This window comes from Physeter macrocephalus, chromosome 11, assembly GCF_002837175.3.
Source record: "Physeter macrocephalus isolate SW-GA chromosome 11, ASM283717v5, whole genome shotgun sequence".
In the NCBI taxonomy this organism is placed as follows: domain Eukaryota; kingdom Metazoa; phylum Chordata; class Mammalia; order Artiodactyla; family Physeteridae; genus Physeter; species Physeter macrocephalus.
In genome coordinates this window covers 62,784,692-62,812,414 of record NC_041224.1, presented here as the reverse complement: position 1 = coordinate 62,812,414, position 27,723 = coordinate 62,784,692, and the positions used below count along the sequence as shown (strand labels likewise).

General features: G+C 35.4%; 1 protein-coding gene across 3 annotated transcripts in view; it reads right to left on the bottom strand.

The window, feature by feature from the left end:
- Positions 1 to 27,723, bottom strand: part of LRRC49 (leucine rich repeat containing 49) — a 144,670-nt gene that overhangs the window by 80,408 nt on the left and 36,539 nt on the right. For all 3 annotated transcript variants that reach the window (XM_024128798.2, XM_024128799.2, XM_024128800.2), the window contains one exon: positions 13,408 to 13,469. In XM_024128798.2, the coding sequence (XP_023984566.1) occupies positions 13,408 to 13,469 (62 nt within the window). The remainder of the gene's footprint in view (positions 1 to 13,407; positions 13,470 to 27,723) is intronic.

Below are 27,723 nucleotides of genomic sequence, written 5' to 3'. Positions count from 1 at the left end.
CCTATTGTAAAACTTTCTGTAAGTTAGTCACTAGGTGTTATAATTCCTGAGGGCTAAAAGTATGACTCCCTCTAGTAAATATAAATGCATTTTAACAATTCATAGCTTGAAAAGGCATGACTCCAAGGATTAATTCCTTAGTGGCAAGATGAAAGACAGTAAGTGAGGGATACATGCTTACCAAGACTACAAGGAAGTGAATTCAGACTTAGCACAGGTCTGTGTGTGCTTATCCTAAAGTATTCATATGTATTTGATAAATAGGATGGTGAGAGGTGATAGAAGAACCATGCTGTGGAAGAAGCAAGAATCTGTGATATCTAGGTCAGCCAGACAGATGGTACTGTGAGGTGAGGGAGATTGGGAGTAGCACGCGTGCGTGCGCACACACACGCACACGCGCACACACACACACACACACACACACACACACACACACACACAGAGGAAATGGGATAAAATGACCCAAAGTGAACAGGCTAGTAAACAGATGGCCCTAACATTAACGTCAGCTAAGATCTGAAAGAGGAAATAAGTTTGTCGGATATCTCTTATCTCCCTGCTTCCCCTGGTAACAGAACACTTCTTTTCTGTAGCAAACCCAGTCCACAAACTGATCCCATGCATATTGTGCTAGGGAATAGAGAACATATGTCCCAGCCTTGAGCATTCAGTATGTCCTATATGCCTGTGGCCAGAAGTGATTAGTTCCAACTGGGCACTTGACCTAAATAACAAACAAGCACAATCAGAATCCTCTGTAACAGTGCTTCCCAGACTATAATGCACATTTGAATTACCCAGGGATCTTTTAAAAATGATGAATCTGATCTAGTAGGTCTAGGGTAGGGCTTGAGATTCTGGATTCCTCATAAGCTCCCAGTGATGCTGATACTACTGGTCCAGGACCACATTTTTGAACTTTAGGGCTCTTCAAAAACTTTTTGCCATGTATATGGAGAAAACTCTAATTCAAAAAGATACATGCACCCCGATGTTCATAGTAGCACTATTTACAATGTCCAAGACATGGAAGCAACATAAATGTCCACTGACGATGAATGAATAAAGAAGATGTGATATATAGATATATATGATAGAATATTACTCAGCCATAAAAAAGAATGAAATAATGCCATTTGCAGCAACATGGATGGACCCAGAGATCATCATGCTAAGTGAAGTAAGTCAGACAGAGAAAGACAAATACCATATGATATCACATATGCAGAATCTAAAATATGATATAAATGAACTTATTTACAAAACAGAAGCAGACTCACAGACATAGAAACATACTTATGGTTACCAAAGGGGAAAGGGAGTGGGGGAGGGATAAAGTAGGAGTTTGGGGTTAGCAGATACAAATTACTATATATAAAATAGATTAACAGCAGGGTCTTACTGTATGGCACAGGGAACTATATTCAATATCCTGTAATAGATCATAATGGAAAAGAATATGAAAAAGAATATATATATATATATGTATAACTGAATCACTTTGCTGTACACCAGAAACTAACACAACATACTTCAATAACACTATATTTCAATAAAAAAACAACCCCCCCCAAAACACCTTTTTGCCAGAGTTATCAGGGAAGAAGTGCTCTTTACATCAGAGCTTCTAAGCTGATAGACGGTGATTCTGGGGCTGTTGGCTTTTCTATAGGCAGCAGTGGTGGTTTGTTTTACGTTTGTGTCTTTGTGTGTTCTCTGTCATTAGATTATACACTCAGAGAAAAAAGAAGCCATATATTTATCCTCTGTCACTCCCCACAATGCCTTATTTGGTGTTTTACGTACAGAAATGTATCAACAACGTTCTTTAGAAACCAACTGGGAAGAAATTTTAAATTCTTTAAATGAAAGAGATGAAGCCATTTTAATGAAATGGTAGAGGATGTGAAGGATGAGGATCAATTATTAGCTACCATCCTCTGGATATCTCTAAGGTAGTCCTACATCCTAATCCCATGCAGCTATGAAAAACACTCTCATAATCCCTCAAGTGGGTTATTTTGGAGATGCACAAGCCAACACCCCAGAAGTGCAAAAAACAAACCCCAAAGACAAGATGAAAGGAACTAGCAGGAAAATATTATTAATTTGGCTTACATTATTCAGTGCTTCCCAGGAGATTCCTAAACTAAAAAGTATGGTCTCTAACATGGGGTCTACAAATGACATTGTCAACTTCTTTTTAAACCATAAGAAGGACTTTTTGTCAAAAAACAATTCCCTGATGCTAGTCAACAGTTCTGAACTACCCATTAAGGTATCTTGGAGTATATAATTACGCCACTGTGATATCTTTTCAGGTGCCCAGGAAAAACAAGCCTAACTGACTCACCTCCCTTCAAGGCAAGAATCCAGAAATATCCTCCCTATTTATAGAGAACCCCAACTCCCTTACTTGGATATAAGCAAGATTTTTTTTAAAGGGGAAAATGCCCTGTTCTTTAACCAAGGCCTGACTGGAAGTTCAGTGACTATCAAGATTAGGCAATAATTTTCCTTCCTGACCAAGCTAAGTTTCAGCCCTTCATAAAAGTCATCTTTAATACTAAAAACTAATATGGAGAAAACAACTAATTTACCCCATCTGATAACCTATTCTCACACACACACACACACACACACACACACACACACACACACACACACACACAGAATTCCTAGGAGGTAAACTCTCAAAAGGAGAAGTGCATACATAATAGTACCAGAATACCATAATAGTATTCTCTTATTTTTCTTTCAGGCCACCCAGTCTCCAGGATGGGACTGTTCTCTTTAGCTCCACTCCTCCCAGAGAGGGAGATCTCAGTTTTCCAATTCCTCTGCCAGTGAGCTGAAAATCCAATCCAGGAGAGATATATTAGGAAGCCTGATTGTAGGTGCATATCTAAACTGCATTCTGCTATTTCATACTCCATTTGTCTGATTCCTGTATCTTTCAATTGGTTCAAAACTTAGAGCAGAAGAGAAAGGTTATGATTATCAATCACCCTTCAAACATCAAAAGTCAGCAGGTTTTATAGAAACATACAGTTCTTATAATAATTAAGAATAATAATTACATGCATACTATGTGCCAAATATGACAGATACTATGATTAAGTTATAACTGGATATACATCAAAACAGATATTATATATAGTACTCTAAGAGGTATGGTAGAGATAATAGAAAAAGAAAATAATTCTCCTTGTTTAGTGTTTGAATTGATTTATAAAGGATGAACAAAAGTTCCTCCAGTAGATCAAATTTGAAAGTTTTGTGGTTAGCAGTACATACTTGGGGTTTTGGCGTGATTGAATTTAACCTTGTTTTTTTCCTGAAATTAACTAACCAGTTTATTCATTCCTTTCAGTGTCTTTTCACTTACTTTTGTTTTATTTTTTATTTTTATTTTTTTAAACAACAGAAATTTATTATCTCACAGTTCTAGAGGCTAGAAGTCTGAAATCAAGGTGTTGGCAGGGTTGCTTCTTTCTGAGGGCTGTGAGGGAAGGATCTGTTCTAGGCCTTTCTCTTTGACTTGTAGATAGCCATTTTTATGTTCACATGGCACTCTTCCTGTATACCTGTCTCCAAATTTCCCCTTTTTATAAGAATATCAGTCTTATTAGATTAGGGTCCACCCTAATGTCTTCCTATTAACTTGACTACCTCTGTAAAGACCGTATCTTCAAATAAGGTCACATTCTGAGGTATTGGGGGTTAAGAGATCAACACAGGAATTTGGGTTGGGGTGGGGGAGTTGGGAGGTGGAATGGACGTAAATTAACCCATAACAGATATGTAAACATTTTTTTTTAGAATTTCTATTTTCATGAGAACCGAATCACTTTGCTGTATACCTGAAACTAACATTGTAAATCAACTATACTGCAATGAAAACAAAACATAACATAACAAGACAAAGACAAGAAGGGACTATTACAGTCACTTGTCTTTGTTTTAAATGTTTATGTTCACTGTATTTGAGACGTTTATTGCAAAATACTTCAAACCCCTTTTGGAAGTATTTTCTACAAGTACAAGGAAGAGCACCAGTGGAAGTAACCTATATATGTTAAGTTTATTTCTAAATGCATTTTGGATTTAATCTACTTATACCTTGAATTTGTAGAACAAAACAAAAAGGAAATCATAAAACACACATTGGTCTCAATTTACCATAATTGTGTTTCTGAACACCTAGAAACAATCTCCCAATATAACATATAATCATGAGTAATTTTAAGACTCAAAATTCCCCCTTAGTAATATGTACCAAAAATGTCTGCAACTTCTAGAACCTTCACATTAGTAAAACCCAAAAGGGACTTTGACACATCAGTGCCTTAAAATGTTAATTTACTGCCATGAATAGCTATCAGCCTCTCAACTATGTATGTGTGAACCCAGTATGAGCCTATGTGTGCAAACAGCCTGCTCACAGGGTCTTAGTTTAATTTTAGTTCAAGAATCCTTCCTTTTAGAAAAACTCACACATAAACACACACAAATAAATTACCCTTACATAAATGAAAAGGAAACTTTATGATTTAATAAGAATATCCAGAAAACTCCCTGTGAAGTTCCTTCATAATGATATAAATAAAATCCATAACAGCATTTGTATGAATTATTGTACCTACAGAATTAATGTTTTACATGACTACAGATACTGATAGAAAGAACGATAATAAAATAGGCTTGTAATAACAATAAAAAGTAACTACTACCCAATAGATTTTTCCTGGCTTTCTCTCCTTCAAAGATAACACAAAAGGAATAAAACAAATATGATAGAGGATCCCCAGTTTCCCCATAGCCTCGTACCTATTCCCCCCTTTCTTTCCTTTTTACTATCTACCACCCATGCCCTATAACTTTGACTCGTCAATAAACCACAAGGCTTGCAAAAGCAGTCCTCAAAAAATACTATTCTAATGATTATTGAGTCCTCAAGCAAGAGGCATGAAAACAAGAATAATCCACAACCTCTAATGGAGGTTAAAGTTGAAAATTGCTTCATATGGTAAACCACAAGATTACATACTCAACTTGCCAAATGTCCTATAAAAGCTCTGACCCTGCTGCAGTCAGTCACCTGGTTTTCAGGTGCTCCCTGACAACATCTCTGACTGAAGCCTTTAACATTTTGTCATGTCACTTCAGTAATTTTCTCTTGACAGTAAATTCTATATTCAACTGAGTAAACTAGAAGATATAAAGCAAATGTATTCTACACACTTTAAAATCCAGTTTAACGTAAAACACTTTTAGATTTTATAACTGTACAAAATACTATAAACATGTACGAGGCATAGAAAGCTGTTGATTTCTAATGCTCATTCATCTACAGAACTTAATAGGATAATCTTACAATTTCAAATCTTACAATTTTACTGTGTGAATAGCAGTAATGCTAGTTCCCTTAAATCAGAAAAAAACCTCCAATGTCTTCAATAATAAATACTGCCACTTGGCAAGAGTACACAGTATCACAGTGTTCATATTCCATCTGCATAGTTAGTAGTCTAACAGGAGATCAGCAAACACCTAAAACTAACAGAAATAAAAAGTCATTTTGATTACAAAAATAAAACAAAGGCAGAGGAAATTAACTAATTAAATTAGTGTAGAAAAATTCAAAGCATTTGTATTAGAATGCAATGCATTTCAGACAGCACAGTCATCTAACAAACTGAATGTGCCCTAAAAACAATGAAGAAAATGAAGTTGGTCCATTTTAAACATTTTTATATTTTAGAATAATTTCTACTTTTGATCTCTAAAAGGAAAAGTTGCCTGTAATAATGTGATATTGGCATCAGGTATATAATAGAATTATATAAAAATTATTTTAGTAAAATTTTTATGTTTTAAATAAATTAAATTTAGATCAAATAATTACGTCAACTATGAGAATGATAAAACAAATTTATCGTACCTCAAAGTCTACTGTTTTGAAGTAGTAGAAAAAAATCTGTCACTAGTTGTGGAGACATATCTTCTCACCTATTTTCCTCCTGAAAGAATTCAAAAGCTGCAGCTAGGCTTGACTGTCAGCCACTAAGGGACTATGCCTTAGCACAGTCTGGGGATTTTGCTCATGGTAAAGGAGTAAAACAGCAATGGATTAAAAAAAACAACAACAACTATTTTTAGAATTTGCTCTTGTAGGTTCTCTTTAGATGAAGGTCATCATATTTAGAAAAATGCAATTAAATGTTTGTCTGAAGGTGAATCACATGTCAGCCATTAGGCAAACACCTCAAGAGAAGCTAAGTAGTTAAATGGATACTGATAAGGAAATTTCCTCAATAAGTATGTAATCATTTCGCAAATTTAAAGCTCTTAGTAGGCGGTCAGAAAAGATCTGTCAATAGGTGATTTCCTGTGTTTTATTCAGTTAGCAAGAAGATTCCTATACTGTTGGTTACCTGTTAATTTTAGTCACAAAGGAAAAAAAATGAAGGTATTCTAACAGTTTGCTGGATACTAGAACTAAGGAAAATTAATTTTCTTCAAGCCAAAATGACATAGCAACAACTGTCCTACATCTCAACTATACGACTACTTTATGTAACAACCTGAGTTCACAACAAATATCAATACATTCTGAAGGTCAGTGAAATAATTCACTCCTCAAAATATCAACTAGTACTAAAAGAGATAACTGCAAGGCAGTTAGACTTTCTCTGACTTGCCTAACATAGGTTCTTTTTTGAATATATAATTCATACAGAATGACTTACCAAGTTGAAGTACAGTTTGAGAAAAATGCAAAGAAAATGACTTCCTGATAAAGGTAAAACCATGAGCCATTTTCAGTAAAATTTTGAAAATAGCCTGGAGGATAATCTTGCCCTGTAATAAAGGAAAAGTCACACCCCAAAGCTTGTAGTTCACTGACCTTTAGTTATACTATAATTACTAAAAGAGGTCATTAGACAACGTGTAAAAGCATTCCTTCCTCAAAAAAGAAAATGGAAACCTAGTTTAAAATTCTCCATGACATCATAAAGAGAAAGCAGAGTCCAAATACCATTGTCTTACTAGGGGAAGAAGGACATATGAGAGGTCTACACTGGCAGGAAGGAGTACTGTTTAAAATTTCCAGTGCATAGTGATAAGAAGAAGCAGTGATGTTTAGTGAACATCCATCATCTCATATTGATACAAAAATAAAGAAATAGAAATATATATACATTTTCCTTGTGATGAGAACCCTTAGGATTTACTCTCCTGACAACTTTCATATATAACATACAGCAGTGTTCATTAGACTGTTGTACATTACATCCCTAGTACTTATTTATCTCATAACTGGAAGTTTCTACCTTTGACTGCCTTCCTCCAATTCCTCCTCCTTCCACCCCCTGCCTCTGCTAAGCACCAATCTGATCTCTCTTCCTATGGGTTTGTTTGTCTATTTGTTTTCGAAGTATAAATGACCATATAAATATTCTACTGCTGCAGATACTGCAGCTCCATATTGCCTGTTCCCTGGGACAAACCATATCAACGACCCTACCCTTAATACACCACTGTCTAACAGGAAGGTTTAGTTTCTATAGATTTGTCTCATATCTAGAAGTTCTTGGCAAGATCCTTACTGGCAAATCAGTATATTGACCTGGAAGCCAGAAACAACTATCAAAATAATTTTGACTGCTTAAGACTTTAAACCTCACACGCCCAGACATTAAGCAGTCCAAAAGACAGTAATGAAAAGAAAGAGGGCCCTCCAACCACACAGAAAAATATTTCTATTTGAGGGATTAAATTCTTGTTACAAATTTTCAACGAAGAGCACATATGTGCTAGATGCTGGACAGACTGCAGTGAGCAAAGCAGACATTCCTCTGCCTTCGTCAAGTTTACAATCTAGCAGGGAGAATAATTTAAAATGAAGGTACAATTAATTATGAACACTGTAATAGTAGTAGAAATATAGGAAGCTATGAAAGAATGTAGCAAGACCCCACAGTACTTTTTAAACTTTTTAAACCCAATCCATAGTGAGAAATATATTTACAATGTAACCCAGTTCCCAAATATCTACAGTAAAATAATACACACACACACACACACACACACACACACACACACACACACACACACGCATGCATAGATACACCCACGTATATTAAAACTTTTTCATGAGACAGTGTTCACCCTTACAATGCGTAACAAACTGATATTCTCTATTCTGTTTTTATTTTTCTGGTCTTGAACTAAAATTGACTAACCGACTTTAGGATCCTTGTATGGGTTCTGACTCAAAGTCTGAAAAACACAGACCAACGGTATTTTTAAGTCACCTGCACAACTTGCTAATGATACAAATTCCTGAGCCCCGTTTAAAACTACTGAATTAGAATCCCTGGAAGATGGGTTCCCGAGCACGGCATTTTAGCAGGCTCTCCAGATGATCCTTAGGCATATTAAAGTTTGAGACCCCTTGGTGTCATTTAACCTGAGATCTAAAGGATCCTCAGGTGTTATTCAGACAGGCAGAGGATAAAAAAATGTTACTGTCAGAAGCCACAGTAGATGCAAAGACTGAGGGGGAAAGGGGGAGCATGATGTTTAAGGCAGTTCAGCGGAACAGGGCAAGTTCATAGGGCACTATGGGAGGACAATGAGGATGAAGAGGTAGTCATGTTTCATTCTGCCAGCTCCCTCTTCTAGCTAGTTCCATGCCACCTCAAGGATCATATATGAGTATTCATCCTTAAAAAAGAAGGACATTTTTACACATGCTATAACATGGATGCACCTTGAGGACATCGTGCTAAGTGGCATGAGCCAGTCACAAAAAGACAAAGACTGCAGTATTCCACTTATGTGAGGTCCCTAGAGTAGTCAAATTCATAGAGACAGAAAGTAGAATGGTGGTTGCCAGGGGCTTGGGGAGGGAGGGAGGGAGGGAGAATTATTGTTTTTTTTTTTATTTTATTTTATTTTATTTTATTGTATTTTTTTGCGGTACGCGGGCCTCTCACTGTTGTGGCTTCTCCGGCTGCGGAGCACGGGCTCTGGACCCGCAGGCTCAGCGGCCATGGCTCACGGGCCCAGCCGCTCCGCGGCATGTGGGATCTTCCCAGAGCGGGGCACGAACCCGTGTCCCCTGCATCAGCAGGCGGACTCTCAACCACTGCGCCACCAGGGAAGCCCGAGAATTATTGTTTAATGGGTATTACGTTTCAGTTTTGCAAGATGAAAAGAGTTCTGCGCAACAGAAGATTGGCTGCACAAGGATGTAAATGTATTTAACACCACTGCACTGTCTACTTTAAAATGGTTAAGATGGTACTTTTATGAGTATTTTACCACAATTCAAAAAAGGAATATATGAGACTAAGAGTCCTGGTATTTGACTCCTTTCCCAATGATACTAACATCCCCTCAGTTCTGGAAGCAATAGTAGCCATTCCCTTTTAGGCAAGGAAGGCACTAGAATTATAAATGCATCTTCCTTTGTTTAAAAAAAAAAAAAAGCTCGTAAAAACTTTCTGCATTGGAGAATGAAAGAAAAGAGAGACAGGAAAGAAGAATCAATTACAACTTAACCTAGTAATGAAGAGCAGAACTCTGCATTGCCTCTGTGGAAAAAAGATGAAACACCCTGGGTTTTGGCTACAGATCATAAACTACCTCCTGAGGGTAGTACATATTTATCCCTGAAAAATATTTTTGTCTAAAAGCTTTTCCTTGTGAAAGGAAATTTTACATAAAATAGTAATCTTTAAGTTAACAAATATTCTTATTTTGGGGTGCCATAACTCAGTGGTTCCCAAATCTAGCATCAAGCTGCACATCAGAATTCTCTGAGAAGACTTGAAAAAATACAGCTCTCTGGCCCCACTCCAAATCTACTGGAGCAGGTTACCCAGCAGTGAACCAAGGACTATGTGTTTTTAAAGCTTCCAAGGATATTTTTATGTGTAGCCTATTTGGGGAAATCACCAAAGTAAGGACAGTTATGAGAATGGCTGCCTGAGCACATGCTCTTACCTTTCTCCACCCTCTCAAAATCTCTTTAAAATGACTAAACATAAAAGTATGAAAATATCCTTAGCAATACTGGAAAACCAGGAAGAGTTCCATCAGGAGACCAGAACACTAAGGAATTTCTGGAAAATATAAAGCAGATGGAATCAGTAAAACCTGAAATGAACAGGATCATTGTTAAGTAAATGTTGCCAGCAGAACCTCAGAATATTCCCTAGGATCAGTGGCAGAAAATGTTGCCAGCAGATGTGGGTCAGTTGTCCAGTAATTATCGGAGGGTTTGGTAACAATCTGCCAGCCTCTCACCCTCAAAGCAGCTGACTCCTGAATTGTCCCCAGGTTGAAAATGGTGAGAGAAGAAGGGCAGTGCTTTGGGTAAGTGCATCTGGGCCAAGACGTAAAAGGAGCACCCATTCCCAGAAGGCAAGTTTCTTGTGGACATTATAAAGGAAAGTCCAACTGGGTGGATATCCTTCCTCCTCTCTCCTATATCCTCTGCAGACAGAGACCTTATAAATTGCATTCACAGTGATATTTCTAACCTATGTTGAGGAAACAAATTCATCCAGATTCTCATTTATAAATAAGAACTGCCATCCAAATAAGTATAGAACAAATGAACAAAAGAAAGAAAGCATTTTTGTTTTGTTTAGTTTAAAGAACAAATACAGGTAACAGGGGAAAAAAATAAATTCTAGAAATTAAAAGAAAAAATTTATCTCATTCATAAAACAAGAATAAGCCATTAGAGAAAAAAATGCAGACTACTTGGAAATTAAGATCATGAGAGCCAAGAAAAACAAAACAAATCAATCAGACAACAGCACCTCAGAATAGCTGAATAATGAAATGAACACATCTGAAGAATGAGTTAGATATAACCAATCCTCTTGATTAGCCACAGAATATTTCTCTCAGGGTAATCATTATAAAATGTACTTTGACAGGTCCCTCCAGCATTCCATGAGCTGGAGGAAGACCTGAGGCTAGTATAGGGGTAGGGGAGCAGGAGGGCAAGCATCTCACTGCAGGTGCCCAGAGGGTGGACCTAGTGAGTCCACTCTGAGCCTTCTGCATCTACTTTGCCCAGGTTGTGCCCTTACTTGGAATGTCCAAGTACCCTTCACTTTACTAAAGGTAAAGTGAGCTTTAGAGCTCAGCCCAGGGACCATCTCCTTCTAGGAAGGCTTCCTGTACTTCCCTTCCCCACAGTGATTTACATTTTTTAGTATCTCTGCGTATTACCACGACTAAGTTTAACTCACTGTATTATAAGTACCTATTCGTGTCTCTGTCTTCCTCATGCTCTGAGGGATATTTTGACCAGAGGCACTGGTTCTATTCAGATACATAGACGTGGATATGTGTCATTCATTCTCTAAATATATCTTGCATGCCTACTAGCAGAACTAAATGCACTGTTCTAATATCTGCAGGAAAACATACAAAAATGGTTCTGTCCACCAAGGCCATGGTCAACCTACCATTAAATATAGCTACCTATTTATCCCAAGTTGAAGCTCTCTGAATACAGTAGGGTGCCATCACATTTTGGAACTTTCTGAATTTCCACCAGGTAATAGTTTATGCAAATGGACCTCTAAGAATCCAACAACTTGGTCAAAACCAAAAAGCCCTACTATGTAACGTCAATACATTTTTGTCTCCCCAAAATGGATATACTGTTGGATATTTTCATTTGCTAGATGATATTTGAGAGTTATCCAGAGAAAGTCCTAAAAGGTACTTTTACCTTTATACTGCTATTTCTACTCTTCTTGTATGTTATTCCTGGGTCACTGAACTGTAAAATTAGGCAACTGTATCATGCCAGGACTATAGCAGGACACTTGGGACATGAGGATACCATAATTATCACTACAGAGCATCTACTTTCCCAGTTATCTGAGATATTTATGCCTTAAGTAAAGCTCATGGAAATGTTTTCAAGGCTTGCACTCTCCTCCCAGATCCAATATATTCTCTATACCATCTCCTGGGCCATAGGCATCAACAGGAACAGAGCAGAAAATGTACTTGACCTCAGAAGCAGATCACCTGGAAGCACTAGAGGAGGGTAAAGGGCTAAGCCTATGTAGAAACACAAAGAAAGCAATCAGTAAGAAAATGAAAGCCCTGGAACAGCCTTCAACCTAAACTGAAGAGAATATTTAAAAGTTTTTCAGAAAATTTTAGAAGAGTAATAAGAGAATAATTATGGGTATTTCCTTTGAAACAACGCCTATATGCAAAAGTCACCATCCAGACTTAATCTCTACCTTTCAGAGATATAGTACGGGGATGTGGGGTTAACATAGGAAAAAGATGCAAACAGAAAATGTGCAAAAGCTCAACTGGGGGCTTCCCTGGTGGCGCAGTGGTTGAGAATCCGCCTGCCGATGCAGGGGACACGGGTTCGTGCCCCGGTCTGGGAAGATCCCACATGCCGCGGAGCGGCTGGGCCCGTGAGCCATGGCCGCTAAGCCTGCGCGTCCGGAGCCTGTGCTCCGCAACGGGAGAGGCCACAACAGTGAGAGGCCCGCGTAACGCAAAAAAAAAAAAAAAAGCTCAACTGGTTTTTCATAATCAGAAACATAGACCTAGAGCTCAGGAAAAGATGTGCTCTCAACACTTTTATACTTAGTTCTGACCCTCCTATAATAGTAGGTTCAGAGAACAGTCTTGAAGTGAAACTAAAGAACCGAGGGGCAAAGTGGAAGGAGGAGAAGGAGAGAATTAGGGAAGGGTAGCTACTCCTTCTGCACTGAAAAGTCTGACTGCCCGTCTCAGCTCCAGTTCTGAAACCTTCCATATTGACACTGAATGATGTGTCATCACAATAGAAAGGATGATATGCTTCAAATCTTTAGAAAACAAAAATTATACATTTATGTATTCTAATATACAGTCTTCTAGCTGCATTAGTCCTCTAAGTAGGGATACCAAGTTAGAAGTTATGGCCTAATATGCAAGTGGCTTAGTGACAAATATAGCCTGCTATGTCAAAATTGCTTAGTAGCTACACAGATTGTAGATGATAATTTATGAAAGAAATTCTAATTCAACTTACGATTGCAGTTAAGTGTCAAACAAAGGACAGCAAAATATATGTTGAAATTTCCACGTACATGTTTTACAAAGGAACAACTCTAAAGTATAATTATAAAAAACACATGTTATACTAATTTCATCACTTTAGCATCAGTTACTAATATACACAAGAGCTTTGTTTTTCCACAAAGAACTTTGTCACAGACAGCCCTATCATTTTCCAACTTAAAATCTTACATGCCAATAAATTACTCCAAGGTATTTACAATCTTAATTTAAAGCACTAGAACCCACACAATCAAGTTATTAATAAATGACAGGTTGGGAGTTTCCACTTACGTAGATATACTGTTGAAGCTGAGAAACAGACGTTGGAGGCAGGGCAAATTATCCACATCTCTCTAGAAGGAAACAGAAAGTAAAAATTTACCAGCTGAAAGAAGAAAAATATTTTAAAATGTCTTCTTGCTCAGCTCTTGAAACATATAGTCATTTCTATTTACTGCAACCTTGCTAGACCACTGACTTCTACTGGAGATTGAGCTCCATTCTTCTACACTGCAGATTAAATGGGAGGGTTTCAGTACATCCGCAGAACAAGCTGCACCACTCACAAGGTAAAAAGCACTGAAGAGAACAGAGGGAGATGCTGCTGCTGCTAGCCTCTTCAAGCATGCTTTTGGGAAAGGAGCCAAAATGCTACTTCAGCATTTCAACTGTAGCACAAATACAGTATGATCAAACGTTTGTTAAGCATCACTTCTAAAAAGAAGCTGCTCAAATGCTTTAAATTTTCAATTTATGCAATCAGCTTTCCAAACAGTACTGAGAATTTCAAAGCTAGTTACCTCACTATTCTCAAACCCACAGAAATATACCACTCAGTTACAAATGAACCAGTACACTGACAATTCCCCTGTAACACTAAAAGTAGATCATAATAAGTGACAATGGAGGGCATCGTTAAGGACAAATTCCAATCTAAGCAAGAATCAGAGACTCTTACAATTGGAAATCTATGCTGTTCTGTTTAGGTGCAGCATCCCTGAGCAAAACACTGCTGTTTAAACACAGTTACCTTTAGCAATATTGAAATGTTTGGACCCAAATGATTTTTACTAATTTTATTAAGCGAAAAGATACGAACCTTCTGAAAAGTATGACATATTCTGGAATACCAGAATCTTGAGAGGAAGCTTAGTAATTACCTATATTATTCACATGAGAAAAAGTAAACAGTTGAGGTTGTCACAGGGGCAGTGTGGGAGAAGGGTGGAAAGGTGACCCAGGACACATACTGTCATACATACAGAAGCCAAGACAGGACAAGATTCCAGTTATCCTGACTTCCAATGCTCTGCTCTTTAAAATACTACACACAGTGCTACTTTCATATTAAATGTTTTTCATTTTTAAGGGCAATATTGTTTAAAATAATTCCTAGTTATATGAGACTGAATGATGCTAATAAAAGTATGTACATTTTAAAAAGTATTGTGATCAATATTTAAACCCAATCAAAACTTGTTTTACTTTTGCATAAGTCATCATCTTTTTTCCTCCCTCCTATTCTTCCTCCCTTTTAAAACTACCATTATTTCCAAGACCCAATAAAAATTTAGGCAATGCATTAAAATTACGGACAAGATCAGCTTTTCCAAAAACAGTTCATTTATTTATTTTTAAAAGCTTGTTATACCAAGAAAACATAAAAGTGATAGAATTGTGGCAGAGCCACGTCTCACTGATTTTTGAGAGGACATAGGAGAAATGAATCTGGCTTAAGACATTCTCCCACATAGCTTCCCTTGTGTACCATTCTTCAACCTTCTCTCAACCCCTTAGACCCTAATCCATGTAAAAGGAATACAGCTACCAGTGATCAAAACACTGGCTATGTATACCATTCACTTGGCATTACCATTCTCAGGCCCACCCCTGAAAAGCCTGTTCCACAGATGTGAGTTAGTGATTTTGAGAGTTTTTCAACCATGGTCAAAGAATAAGTCTTCAGAAAACAGTAAGACAATCAAATTTGCCTCACTGGGTGATAGGCTCTATATATTGGCAAACTTCTTGAATCATCTCCACCAGCTACCTCTCTCTGATATTCCCAGAAATGAGAGTAGAGTGCGGGAGGGGAGGAGAGCTGGATTACCTCTTTTTGTTCCAGGGCCCTAATTTCCAAAGGAAAGGGTAGCTTGCTTCCTATCTGGTCTCTAGAAGTTTAGAGTCACAGCCAGATTGAAAGCCTTCTCTGTTTGAGGAATCCCTCTTTTCCTAAATTTTTCCTGGAACCTATGTGAGATATTTCTGGGCATAAACATTGTTTGCTGACATCTAACTGGTTGAAACTGAGAAGCAGTAGCCGGAATCTCCTTTGAATCAAGGCACCTTAAAAAAAATACACTTGTCTCTTTGAGCCCCAGCCTACCACCTTCAAAGACTGCAGACACACAGATACCTTTCAAGACGTAATTTTTTTGCTATTAAAATATAAACTCAAATTACATCAGGTATTAATTGTGAGAAAAGGGTTTTTAAGTTTATTTGATTATAGTGTTTTGTACTTATCTTCATTTAAGAAACAAAATTTTATCAGAAGTTTTTATCAAATTTTCAAAATTATTAACTCTCATTACCTGATAGAGCTATAAAAAATATTCACAAGTAGAAAAACTAAAAATCAGAATTCAACTATACATACCCCCAAACCATTTTAGTAGATAGCCTTTCCAGAACTTTAAAAAGCAAAATAATTACTCACAGTAATTTTTGTTGTTCCAAATTTCATTCCTATAAGAAAACTGTAACTTTAATTTTTCTAGCAATTCTAAAATATACTTTGTAATGAATTTCTAGCATTACAATAGACAAAAAGAAAACATCCTATTTATCGTATCAATTATCTATGCATGAGTTGTTTACAGAAAAAAAAAGCTACTAGAAGATGGTTGCTCTAATATGAGAGTAAACCAAAGATGTAGAAACATAAGATCCAGGAATTTGATTCAATATTGGAGGGAGGCAAGAGAAATCCAAGGATGTCATCTCCATAGCAGGCCTAAGGGCAACCAGTCTACATTAGAGACAGAGGACAGAGGGCTCCAGAAGGGGTATTTTTGAAGAGAGAAAATGAAACATAGATTACTTGAGGTCTTTGCCAATACGAAGAAGAATTTTAGAGTTCTCTTGGGGAGTTTGGACATTAATTAATGGTACTTAAATAGAACCTTCAATTAATGGGAGAAGTGAGACAGTTATTAATGCCAGAGAAAACAAAAGTTTACCATAATGGTCCAATATTCACTTTGAAAAGCTCATCTTGCTGTGCCAGACAATCCTAATCTATTATATCATAAGTTCATCAATGTGAAGCCACTGCACTGAAAGACCCACCTTAAACCAGACCCCCAAGAAATCTCAAAAATAAATATCTTGCCTTAGCCCTTAAAGACATGACTAAGACTATGTCAGGGAAATGTGCTCTTCTTGCCAATAAGTAATAATCTCAGTTTTTCTTTATCAGCAGGTTATTCTGGTGCCACTTTAGGGAAGCCAGCACTCAACAATTTGCTTATCAAAAATATATATAATTATTTTGGAATAATGGGGAAAGGAGAAATAAGAGGTTAAAGATAATTTAAGAAAGCTAAATCCTCATAACTTTGAGAAGAAGTCAGCACATTTATTTCACTGTCAAGTGTCAAACACTACCAGAAATTCTTTTCTGGAGGTAACTATTTCACAGGCAGTGAAACTATTGCAAAGAGGCAATAACATACCTAAGATAAGAAAAAGAAGATGAAATAAAATATTTACATATAGGGGAATATTTATAGCTCCTCTGTTAACCTTCTCTTAGTGTCAAATTTATTATATTTAAAAAACACGATTCCAGAATCACATTCAAAATGTTTTAAAGTAAGACTCAAAACCTTTTTTTTTTTTGTAGGAGTTTATTAATTAATGTATTTATTTTTGCTGTGTTAGGTCTTCGTTTCTGTGCGAGGGCTTTCTCTAGTTGTAGCAAGCGGGGGCCACTATTCATCGCAGTGCGCGGGCCTCTCACTATCGCGGCCTCTCTTGCTGCGGAGCACAGGCTCCGGACGCGCAGGCTCAGTAGTTGTGGCTCACGGGCCTAGTTGCTCCGAGGCATGTGGGATCCTCCCAGACCAGGGCTCGAACCCGTGTCCCCTGCATTAGCAGGCAGATTCTCAACCACTGCGCCACCAGGGAAGCCCCAAAACCATTTTATATATTTAAAAAATATAATCCTTTAAAAATAGACTTCAAAAATTACTTACTACAAGATTATGAGAGGATTATAATTCTTTATTTTTCAAAAGAATAATGACCTGCCGTTTTAGAAACATGCTTGTCCTACTCAACTCAGAGAGTTTTCCATATTCCTAAACTTCAAAAAAGAACTAAATGATTCAGCAATCTGACTATGTGTAGAACATCTATTACTGGAGCTATTTTTAGAGCAGCCTCCTGCAGAGGAATAAGGAAGAAGAAGGGTGAAGAGGTAGAGACTTTGGCATGGATCAAGGAGCACAAAGATGACTATAATAAAATCACGGCTACTCTCATTTTGTTATCTATTCTGTTATACAAAAAAGTCAGAGTTAAAATATGTATGGGTAATTATTTTAATTTTGAGAAGTAAAAACAGATTTATTAACAAAGCACTGAATACGTTTAAAAAGAAAACAAAGAAAAAAGTATTCTTTTCTATAAAAAGCTTTACAAAATTAATTCCAAAATAACTACTTGCTATAGCCATCACTTTGTAACACAGACACATATTATATAAGGAATAATATGTGTAAGCCGTCATATCAAAAACTCATCATACTTTTATTTGCCATGAAAAAAGTCCATTATCTGCCTCTATTATTCAAAGGCATTAATACGTGTATCTACTTTTTTTTTTTTTTGTGGTATGCGGGCCTCCCTCTGTTGTGGCCTCTCCCGTTGCGGGGCACAGGCTCCGGACGCGCAGGCTCAGCGGCCATGGCTCACGGGCCCAGCCGCTCCGCGGCATGTGGGATCCTCCCAGACCGGGGCGCGAACCCGGTTCCCCTGCATCGGCAGGCGGACGCGCAACCACTGCGCCACCAGGGAAGCCCCGTGTATCTACTTTTTATATTTATTTACTACTCATTACATGACAATGGATATCAGTCAACCTAGCTGCAAGCTACTCTTTCAGTCTGATTTTCTTCTATACACTGTTGTAATTCCCCCCAAATAAAAAGGAGCTAATAATAAACACGCACTGATGTTCTGACTAAGAGATTTCCAGTCTTTATAATCTAAGAGAGCTAGATATAACAGCTATGAGGAAAAATAGAAAAAGTCTCAATTTCACAATCATAGGCCTTTCCACGTCTGAATTTGTAGTTCAAATTTACATCACATGCATGATCTAACAAGTCTCCTCATAAAAAGGGTCCCCGGCATTCTCGCCCCCACCACTCCTGGCAAAACTCACTGGAAACACACAAACTCAATTCAGACTTTACGGCATTTGGACAATCCCAAATGATCAAGTTATGGGAAAAAATTACTGTGAGCAAGAGTAAGCATAACTTTTAGGCAACAAATGTAGAATTACCAAAAACTTAAGAAAATATAATAACTTGATAAAGACTATGGAATATCTATGTTTAAAATTATTAGAGAAATAAAATGAATCAAAACATGAGGGGAAAAAAGATGCTATAAATAAAAGTATCTGGGCATTTATTTTTTAAAAAATCCATGCAGAACTTCTAGAAACAAAAAATTATGGTCATTATTAAAAACTCATGGATGGACTAAAAATCAGATTAGATAAAACTGAGGAGAAAGTTAGTGAACTGAAAGATAGCATTAAAGAAGTAAAAATCATGCAGAAATGTAGCAGAGAAAAATAAGAATGGCGGAAATTTTAAGAAACAAAACTAGAACAAGAAGGTCCATACCATGTCTAGCAGGTGTGTAAGAAGTAGAAAAAGAGAAAGTGGGAGAAGGCAATACTTGAAAATATAAAGGCTCAGAATGTTCCCATAATTAGTGAAAGAAATGAATCTGCAGATTCATAAAACACAAATATTAGGTATGCTAATAAAATTACTGTATTTAATCAAATCTAAGATACCATCTCAATTATTTTACGTAACACCTGGTGAAAATAAACTTATGATTAACCAATAATAAAATATCACTTTGAATTTTTATTTCATTATTACTGAAAGAGCTCTTTTAGATTTACTTAACCATACTTTTAACCAAATATCATTCTTATTCACACTTAAAATCTAAGCAAATTAAATTCATTAAATTAATGATCTCCCCAAATATCTCCATGTATTATAAAGCTAGAGTTATTAGACAGTATAGTCTTGGCATAATGGTAGACAAGTAGATGTAACAGAATAGAAGGTTCAGAAAAAGACTCATTTGATTATAATTCAATTTTGAAAAAGAAACCAATTTAATTCAATGGGGAAAGCAAGGTCTTTTGAATAAAAGGCAATGGAGCAAATAGACCTCCTTATTTGGGAAAAATGAATCATGATCTCTACATTTCACACCATACACAAAATTTAATTAAAGGTGGATGACAGACATAAAATGAAGGTAAAACTATAAGCCTTCTGGAAGAAAACAGAGGAGAACATATTTATGATATTGGGGGAAGCAAAGACTTTCTAGACAAGACAAAAAAGGCACCAATGATAAAAGAAAACAAATTGATAAATTATATTTCACTAAAATTTAAAGCTTTTACATATCAAAAACATTGTTAAGAAAGCAGAAAGGAAGCCATGCAGAAAATACATTCAATACCTATATGAAACAAAGGACTGAATCTAGAATAAAGATCCACCACACTCAAGGATAAAAAGATAACCCATTTTTTTAAAATGGGCAAAAGACTTGAACTGATACTTCACAAAGGGATATGCCAGGATGGCCAATAAGTAACTGGAGAGATGCTCAATATCATTAGTCACTAAGTAACTGCAAATTAAAACTACTATGAAAATCATAGTATCACTAAACTTATAAAGACTGTCTATGTCAAATGTTGGCAAGGATGTGCAGCAATTAGAATTCTCACTTATTGCTGGTGGGAGTGTAAAATGGTATAATCACTTTATAAAACTGTTTAGCAGTTTCTAATAAATTTAGACACCCACCTACCTCATGGCTCAGTAATGATACACCTACATATTTACATAAGAGAAATAAGAGTATATGTCCACCAAAGTAAATATATAAATAAAAGACCACAAGAATATTCATAGCAGCTTTATTTGTAAGAGCCAAAAATTGGAAATACCGAAGATGCTTGTGAGCAGAAGAATGAAAATGCAAACTGTATTTACACAATAAATACAACTCAACAAGTAAAAAGAACTACTGATACACACAGCAAAATGGAGGAATATCAAAACATTATGTTTAGTACACAAAGGTGTACACACCTTATATTTATATATATATTTAAAATAAAAATTTCAAAAACAAGCAAAATTAATCCATGGGGATAAAAGTCAGGAAACCTCTGGGGCAGGGAAAGGCATTGATTGGAAAGGGGCAAAAGGAACTTTCTGGAGTGATAGAAATGTTTTCTCTCTTAACCTGGGTGGTAGGCAAATGAAAGTACACTTATATAAAAAAATATATTTTTTTAACTGTACAGTTAAGATTTGTGCATTTTACTGTATCTAATTATACTTCAATAAAGTATGGAGGGAAAGTTTTCATATTTAGAGTTGAACTTCTGAATCCCTGTTTAACTAATAATGTCCATGCTTTTCACACAATATTGTCTTCTATGCCATCAAGAACATTGGTGATGCAATATATCCTAAAGTGTGCTCTATTATCATCTACAGGATCTTCTTCCAAGCTGCTGACAACCATTCTTATGTTTTGATATTGTTAAGGTAAAGAAACACTAGTGCTATGGTCTGAATGTTTGTGTTTCCTCCAAATTCACATGTTGAAATCCTAACCACCAAGAATGGTGGTATGAGGAGGTACAACCTTTGTGAGGTGCTGAAGTCATGAGGGTGGAGCCCTCTTGAATAGGATTAGTGCCTTATAAAAGAGACCCCACAGAGAGCTCTAGCCTCTTCCATCATGTGATGTCACAGAGAGAAAGTGAGAGCTATGGACCAGGAGGAGAGCTCTCACCAGAATGTAACCATGCTGGCACCTTGATCTTGGATTTTCTAGACTCCAGAATGTGAGAAATAAATTTGTGTTGCTTGTAAGCTACCCAGTCTGGGCTATCTTGTTATAGCAGCCCAAATGGACTAAGACACAAGCATTAATTATCCATACAGCTTCCTGTTGCTTTCAAATTTCTTTCACCTATTCCAAGGAGTTTGCTCAATTTCTCCTGCCTTCAGTTATATTGCTTGGCATGTGATATGCAACTTCTCTGAACCTATCTCGGTAGCAGAAAGTAACACAGCTTTGTCAAACGTGGTTATCTTCCTGTTAAAGTATTTGATTGTTAATTAGCAAAAAATGTGGAATTGCAGTCATTCCTCCAATGTATGTTTCACTAATATTAAATTTAGGTCTTTGCTGGTCTATTTCCATGCCTTTTTTTTTTTTTTTTTTTTTTTGCGGTACGTGGGCCTCTCACTGTTGTGGCCTCTCCCGTTGCGGAGCACAGGCTCCAGATGCGCAGGCTCAGCGGCCATGGCTCACGGGCCTAGCCGCTCCGCGGCATGTGGGATCTTCCCGGACTGGGGCACGAACCCGTGTTCCCTGCATCAGCAGGCGGACTCTCAACCACTGCGCCACCAGGGAAGCCCTCCATGCCTTTTTGAATAGAGTAATATTTCAATTCCAAATCATTGTATAATCTTTTAAAATACATTTTGAAGAGTAATTAAACTCAACACATGTAATACCAACAATTGAAATCACAACAATATAAACAGTTATAACCAAGTTCACATATATATAGCAGTGAAATTGCTGTAGCCTGTCCAATAGTGATTTTAAGATGCCATATGTAGATTTTAAGACATAGTCAGATTTGAGAGTTGTTGACGTACAGAAAAATGCATGTCTCAAGTTGGCCAAATATGGTAGTTCAACATGTGAACACATCATAGAGAGTTTGAAGGACTTCAAAAAGAAATCTTATAATCTTAAAATAGAGGAAGAAAAAGACTGCCTATAAAAAATGATAGTAGACAGTTTAATTACAATAATAAAAAGCCAAAGACAATGGAATATGAGCTTCAAACATCTGGGAGAAAAACAGCAACAACAAAAACACCAAACAATTTGGTTTGATTCAACCAAATCAGTCATGAGTAAAAATGAAATAAACAAATTATTAGACAAACAAACTGAGAGAGCTTACTACCACCAGAGCCATAGGAACTTTATCTAAATTATGTATTTGGGGAGGAGTAGTGAACCCAAACAAGCATGTGGATAAATCCAAATAAGCATTGACTGAAAACACAGGAATTAAAATATCTAAATTTGGTAGTAAAAAAATAAAAAGGAAATACTAGACAACAAAAGCATGCCACATGGGAGGACTTTACTGGATTAAATGATTCTAAGGTCCTTATTTGAGAAGAGGGTGGGGATGTGTATTAACACTATAATTTAAGACAAGTGTATATTTTAAATTGTAAGACTAACCATTAAAGTGAAGAAGAATAGAGAAAATTCCATCAACTCGAAATAAGACACAAGAAAAAAAAAACAGCACAGGAAAAGCAGGACAAATAGAAAGCTTGAAATAACATCAAAGTGATAAATGTAAATATATCAGTAATCACAATTAGTATCAGACAAAAGTCTCTGGTCAGAAGACAGATCCTCAGATTGTAAATTTTAAAAGGAGTGTGCATTCTTTATAAGAAAAAGGCTGAAAGTTAAAGAACACTTAATATGATTCACTGAGAAGAGCTCAACAACACTACTGTTAATATTCCTGCCAAAAGTACATAACATGAACCTAATCATTAGGAAACAATTAGACAAGTCCAAATTGAGTAACATTCTACAAAATAATAAACTGATATTCTTCAAAAATGTCAATCAGGAAATACAAAGAAAGACTCAGGTACCATCCCAGATTAAAGATGACTAGGGAGACATAAAAACTGAATGCAATGTATGATCTTGGATTTTCTTTTGCTATAAAGGACACTACTGAGATAATTGGGAAAATCTGTATGGGAGCTATAGATTAGATATTAGTATCAGATCAATGTTAATTTCTTGATTTTGATAATTATAATATGGTTATATAAAAGAATTCCTTGTTTTTAGGAAATACACACTAAAGTATATGAAAATAAAGAAGCATTATGTCTACAACTTTTAAATGGTTCAGAAAAATATATATATATTTTTTATACATATATATTTATATGTATAAAATATATACATAGAGAGATTGGTAGCTATAAAGAGAAGGGAAGAAAGAGAATGATCAAGAGAGAGGATAAAGCAAATGTACTAAAATGTTATCATTTAAGGACTCTGAGTGAAGGGTATTGGGAATTCTTTATACTATTGGTGCAGCAGTTTCTGAAATTATGTCAAAATTTTAAATTTTAAAAAGGTTAAGGGATCAAAAACATATACCAGGAAAAAAACAACCAAAAGAAAGCTGATATTAACATTAGACTAAATAAATGTTAAGGCAAGAAGTATTGTTAGCTTCATGATATATACTACATACTTAGAACAGTGCTTGGCATGTAGCCCATGCTGATAATATACTTACAAAATGAAGGAGTTAGTAATAAAGGCAGTTAATACATAATTATAAAAGAAACAATTTACCAGGAAGATACATCAATTTAAATCTTGTAAGCACCTAGAAACATAGCTTTCAATACTGACCACATACTAGGCAAATATACTGATAGTAAGTATTGACTATAAATAGTAACTGCACACTAGGCAATAAAGCAAACCTTAACAAACCAATTACATATAATCAACATTCACTAGCCACAATGCAATAAAAGAATGACAAAAAAGAGTAATAAATCCATACATATCAAAAAGTTTAAATACACTTTTAAATATGCACTTGGATCAAAGAAGAAATAATGGAACTTAGAAAATATTTAGAACTAAATAATAATAAAAATACTAAATTTCAAAACTTCTTTGAAGAAGCTGAAGTGGCAGTTAGAGGGAAATTTATAGCCTTATATGCTTACATCAAAAAATAAAAAAGACTGAAAACCAATGTATCAAATACCTAACACAAAACTTTAGAGAGAAAAATTTTTAAATAGAGGAAATAAGAAAGATAAGAACAAAAGTCAATAAAATAATATTTTTAAAAGCTGTAAGAGGGGTTCAAGAAAGCTAAAAGCTGGTTCTTTGAAACTACTAGTAAGATAAACAAACCTCAGACAATACTGATCAAGAAAAAAGAAAGTATAAATAAGCATTATTAGAAGTGACAAGAGGAGCAAGACTATAGATAGAGCAGCCAAAAAATAAAATTTAAAAAGAATTTAGATGAAAGGAAACTACAATGTATCAAAACTGATGTCCACTGTTATACTGAATCAACAGTTTAAAACTATGCAGACTATTTTACAGGAAAAATTCTACCAAAATATTCAAGGAACAGATCATCTTTATCTCATATAAGCTGAGATTTATACCAAATAGGAAATCAAAATAGGGAATCACAGAATATTAAAATAGGAAGCACTCTTCAACTTATTTTATGAGGCTAGTATGACCTTGATAGCAGAAAAGAATAATAAAAAGAAATTACAGGCCAATATCATTTATTATCATAGTTGTGAATATTGTGAATCAAATATTAGCAAACAAAAAAGGAATGTGTATGATATATAGCCCACAATATACATAATAACCCAAAATGCTAGAATGACTTATCATTACAAAAATCTTGTAATATAATTTTCAAAATTAAGATTAAAGAAGAATCCATATGATCAGTCTAAGGATTGTAGAAAAATTATTGAAAAAAATCCAACAACCATTCATAATATAAACTCTAAGCAAGCTAAAAATAGAGGGTAATTTCTTCAGACTGATAAATGGCATTTAGCAACATAGACAGTGATGCATTTCCTTTAAAATCAGGAATAAGGCAAGGATGACCACTTTTGTTTCTTTATTCAACTCTGTACTAGAGGTTAAATCAAACTTCAGTCTAGCTCAGTCAAATAAGTAGAAACAAAATATATAATGATTAAAGAAAAACTATCATTGTTCAAAAAAAATTATAATTGTCTAACCAGAAAATCTAAGATAATCTACAGACACATTATTAGAATTGTTAAGTGTCTGAGCAAGGTTTCTGGATTTAAGGTCAATGAACCAAAATCAACTGTGGTTCCATGTACTAGTAACAGTAAGAAATCTATTTCTGACCAAAAAAATTTACATGACAACAAAAAAGTATAAGATATAAGGAAGATATCTAACAAAAAACAAATAAGTGATCTATGGAGAAAAGCATAAAAATCATCAAATGAGACATATGAATTGAGAAATGTGCTCTAGTGATACTATGCCATTCATATTAATACACCATGTTCACATTATGATATTGAGCCTGCAATGTCATAAAAACGTCAGCTGTCTTCAATTTAAAAGATAGTCCAATCAAACAGACCAGTAGGGTTATTCGTGAAACTTAACATGCTATTTTTAGAGTGTATACAGAAAAAGAAAAGACCAAGATAATTTTTTTTAAAAGGAAAGAAGGCTGGGAAAGGAAGGAAAGGGAAAGGAAGATTGGGGACCTCATTCTACTAGCTCTTAGAACATAATAGAAAGTTATAGTTATTACGACAGTGTTATATTGGAACATGGATAAAGACCAAATAAAACAGACCAGAGAGGCCAGGCACAGACCCATGCATGTGTGGATATTTAATTTGCTAAAGGAAGATACTGCAAAGGGGAGAGGGAAGAACAAAAAGAATTCACTTTTCAATAAAATGTGCTGAGACAGTTGGTAATCCAGGAGAAAAAAAAAAAAAGAAATTGGATTTCAACTGCACATCACAAGCAAAAGTCAATTCCAAATAGATGAAACACCTCTATGTGAAGAATAACTTTAAAACTCTTGTTAGACAACACAGAAAAATATCTTTATGTCCTCAGCCCATAAGAAAGGATTTTTCAAACAAAAAGAAGAAACAATAAAGGAAACTATTGATGATTTTTACTTCTGTTTCTCAAAAGACAGCAAAAACAAAAGAAATACTACAGATCAATATGAAAAAGAAAAAAAATGTTATTACAGTGGGCAAAGGATAAGGCTATTTGCAGAAGAGGCAATCTCAATATCAAAAATGAAAAAAAGATGAAAGGCATTCAATCTCACTGGAAATTAAAATTAAAATCTCAATATACTATATACAATTTCATAGTTACAAGACTGGCAGAAATGAAAAGGTCTGACAACATCAAGTGTCACTAAGGTTGTGAGGTTAAAGGAACCCTCGGGTAATGCTGATGGGAATGTAATTTGGTACAACCACTTTGAGAAAAACGTGGTGCTAGCTGATAAAATGAAATGATGTGCATAATCCTGGCACCCAGCAATGCTTCTCCCAAGTATCCACCACTGAGCATTATTTTTCAAATGCAGGTTGCAACCAATTTTTCATTCATCAAGAAATCAATTCAGTAGATTGAGACTAACTTTTTTTGAGACCAACATTTTTTAATGAGATAGAATAGACTAGGATATACCAGAATGGATTGCAGTAAGGGTAGGTATAGTCATGAAATGCTTGTTTCCATTATTTATAATGTACTCATATAAATATGTATTTAATTACTGGGTTTCAATGTAAATTTTATTTATTACCATAGATTATGGCTAAAAAATGTCTGAAAGCCACTGTCCTGGAGAAATTGTTATAATTATGCACAAAGACATGTACAAAAATGTTATTTCTTCTTAACGACAAAAAATTAGAAATAATATTAATGTCCATAAAGAGAAGAATAAATATTTAGTTACAATCACACAGTGGGATACTATATAACAATGGAAATTAGTGAACTGGAGCTACAGGTATCAACATAGATCAAAGCATAATAAAAGTAACTTACAGAAGATATGTACAGTTTGATGATATCATTTACAGAACACTTAAAAGCATGCAAAATAATTACTTCATTGTTTAGGGGTATATATATGGGATTGTTTAGGGATATATACAGGAAAAGGAAAAAGACGTGCATAGGAATAAACATCAAATTCATAACTGTGGTTACCTCTGCAAAGGAGGGAGGGAATGTGTTGGAGGAGGGTTACATAGTAGGCCTCAACTATATTTAAAAGGTTTTTATTTATTAAGTTCATTGGTGGACATACAAATGTTTGTAATATTATTTCCTATTCTTTGGGAACGTCTGAAATGTTTCATAGCTTTTTAAAAGGGAAAAATACCATATAAACGTAAAAGAGATTTGGTTAGAAATTTATAAAATTTCCAAGAAAAAGATCAGTGAATTTAATACAATAAACAGTGACTTTTCTATATCGAAAATACCAGTGAAGAAGGTTTCTGATAAGATGGTAAAGTAGGTAATAATGCCTTTGTTTCATCTCCTTCCCAAGATTCAATGAGTGAAACAAACAAACAAAAA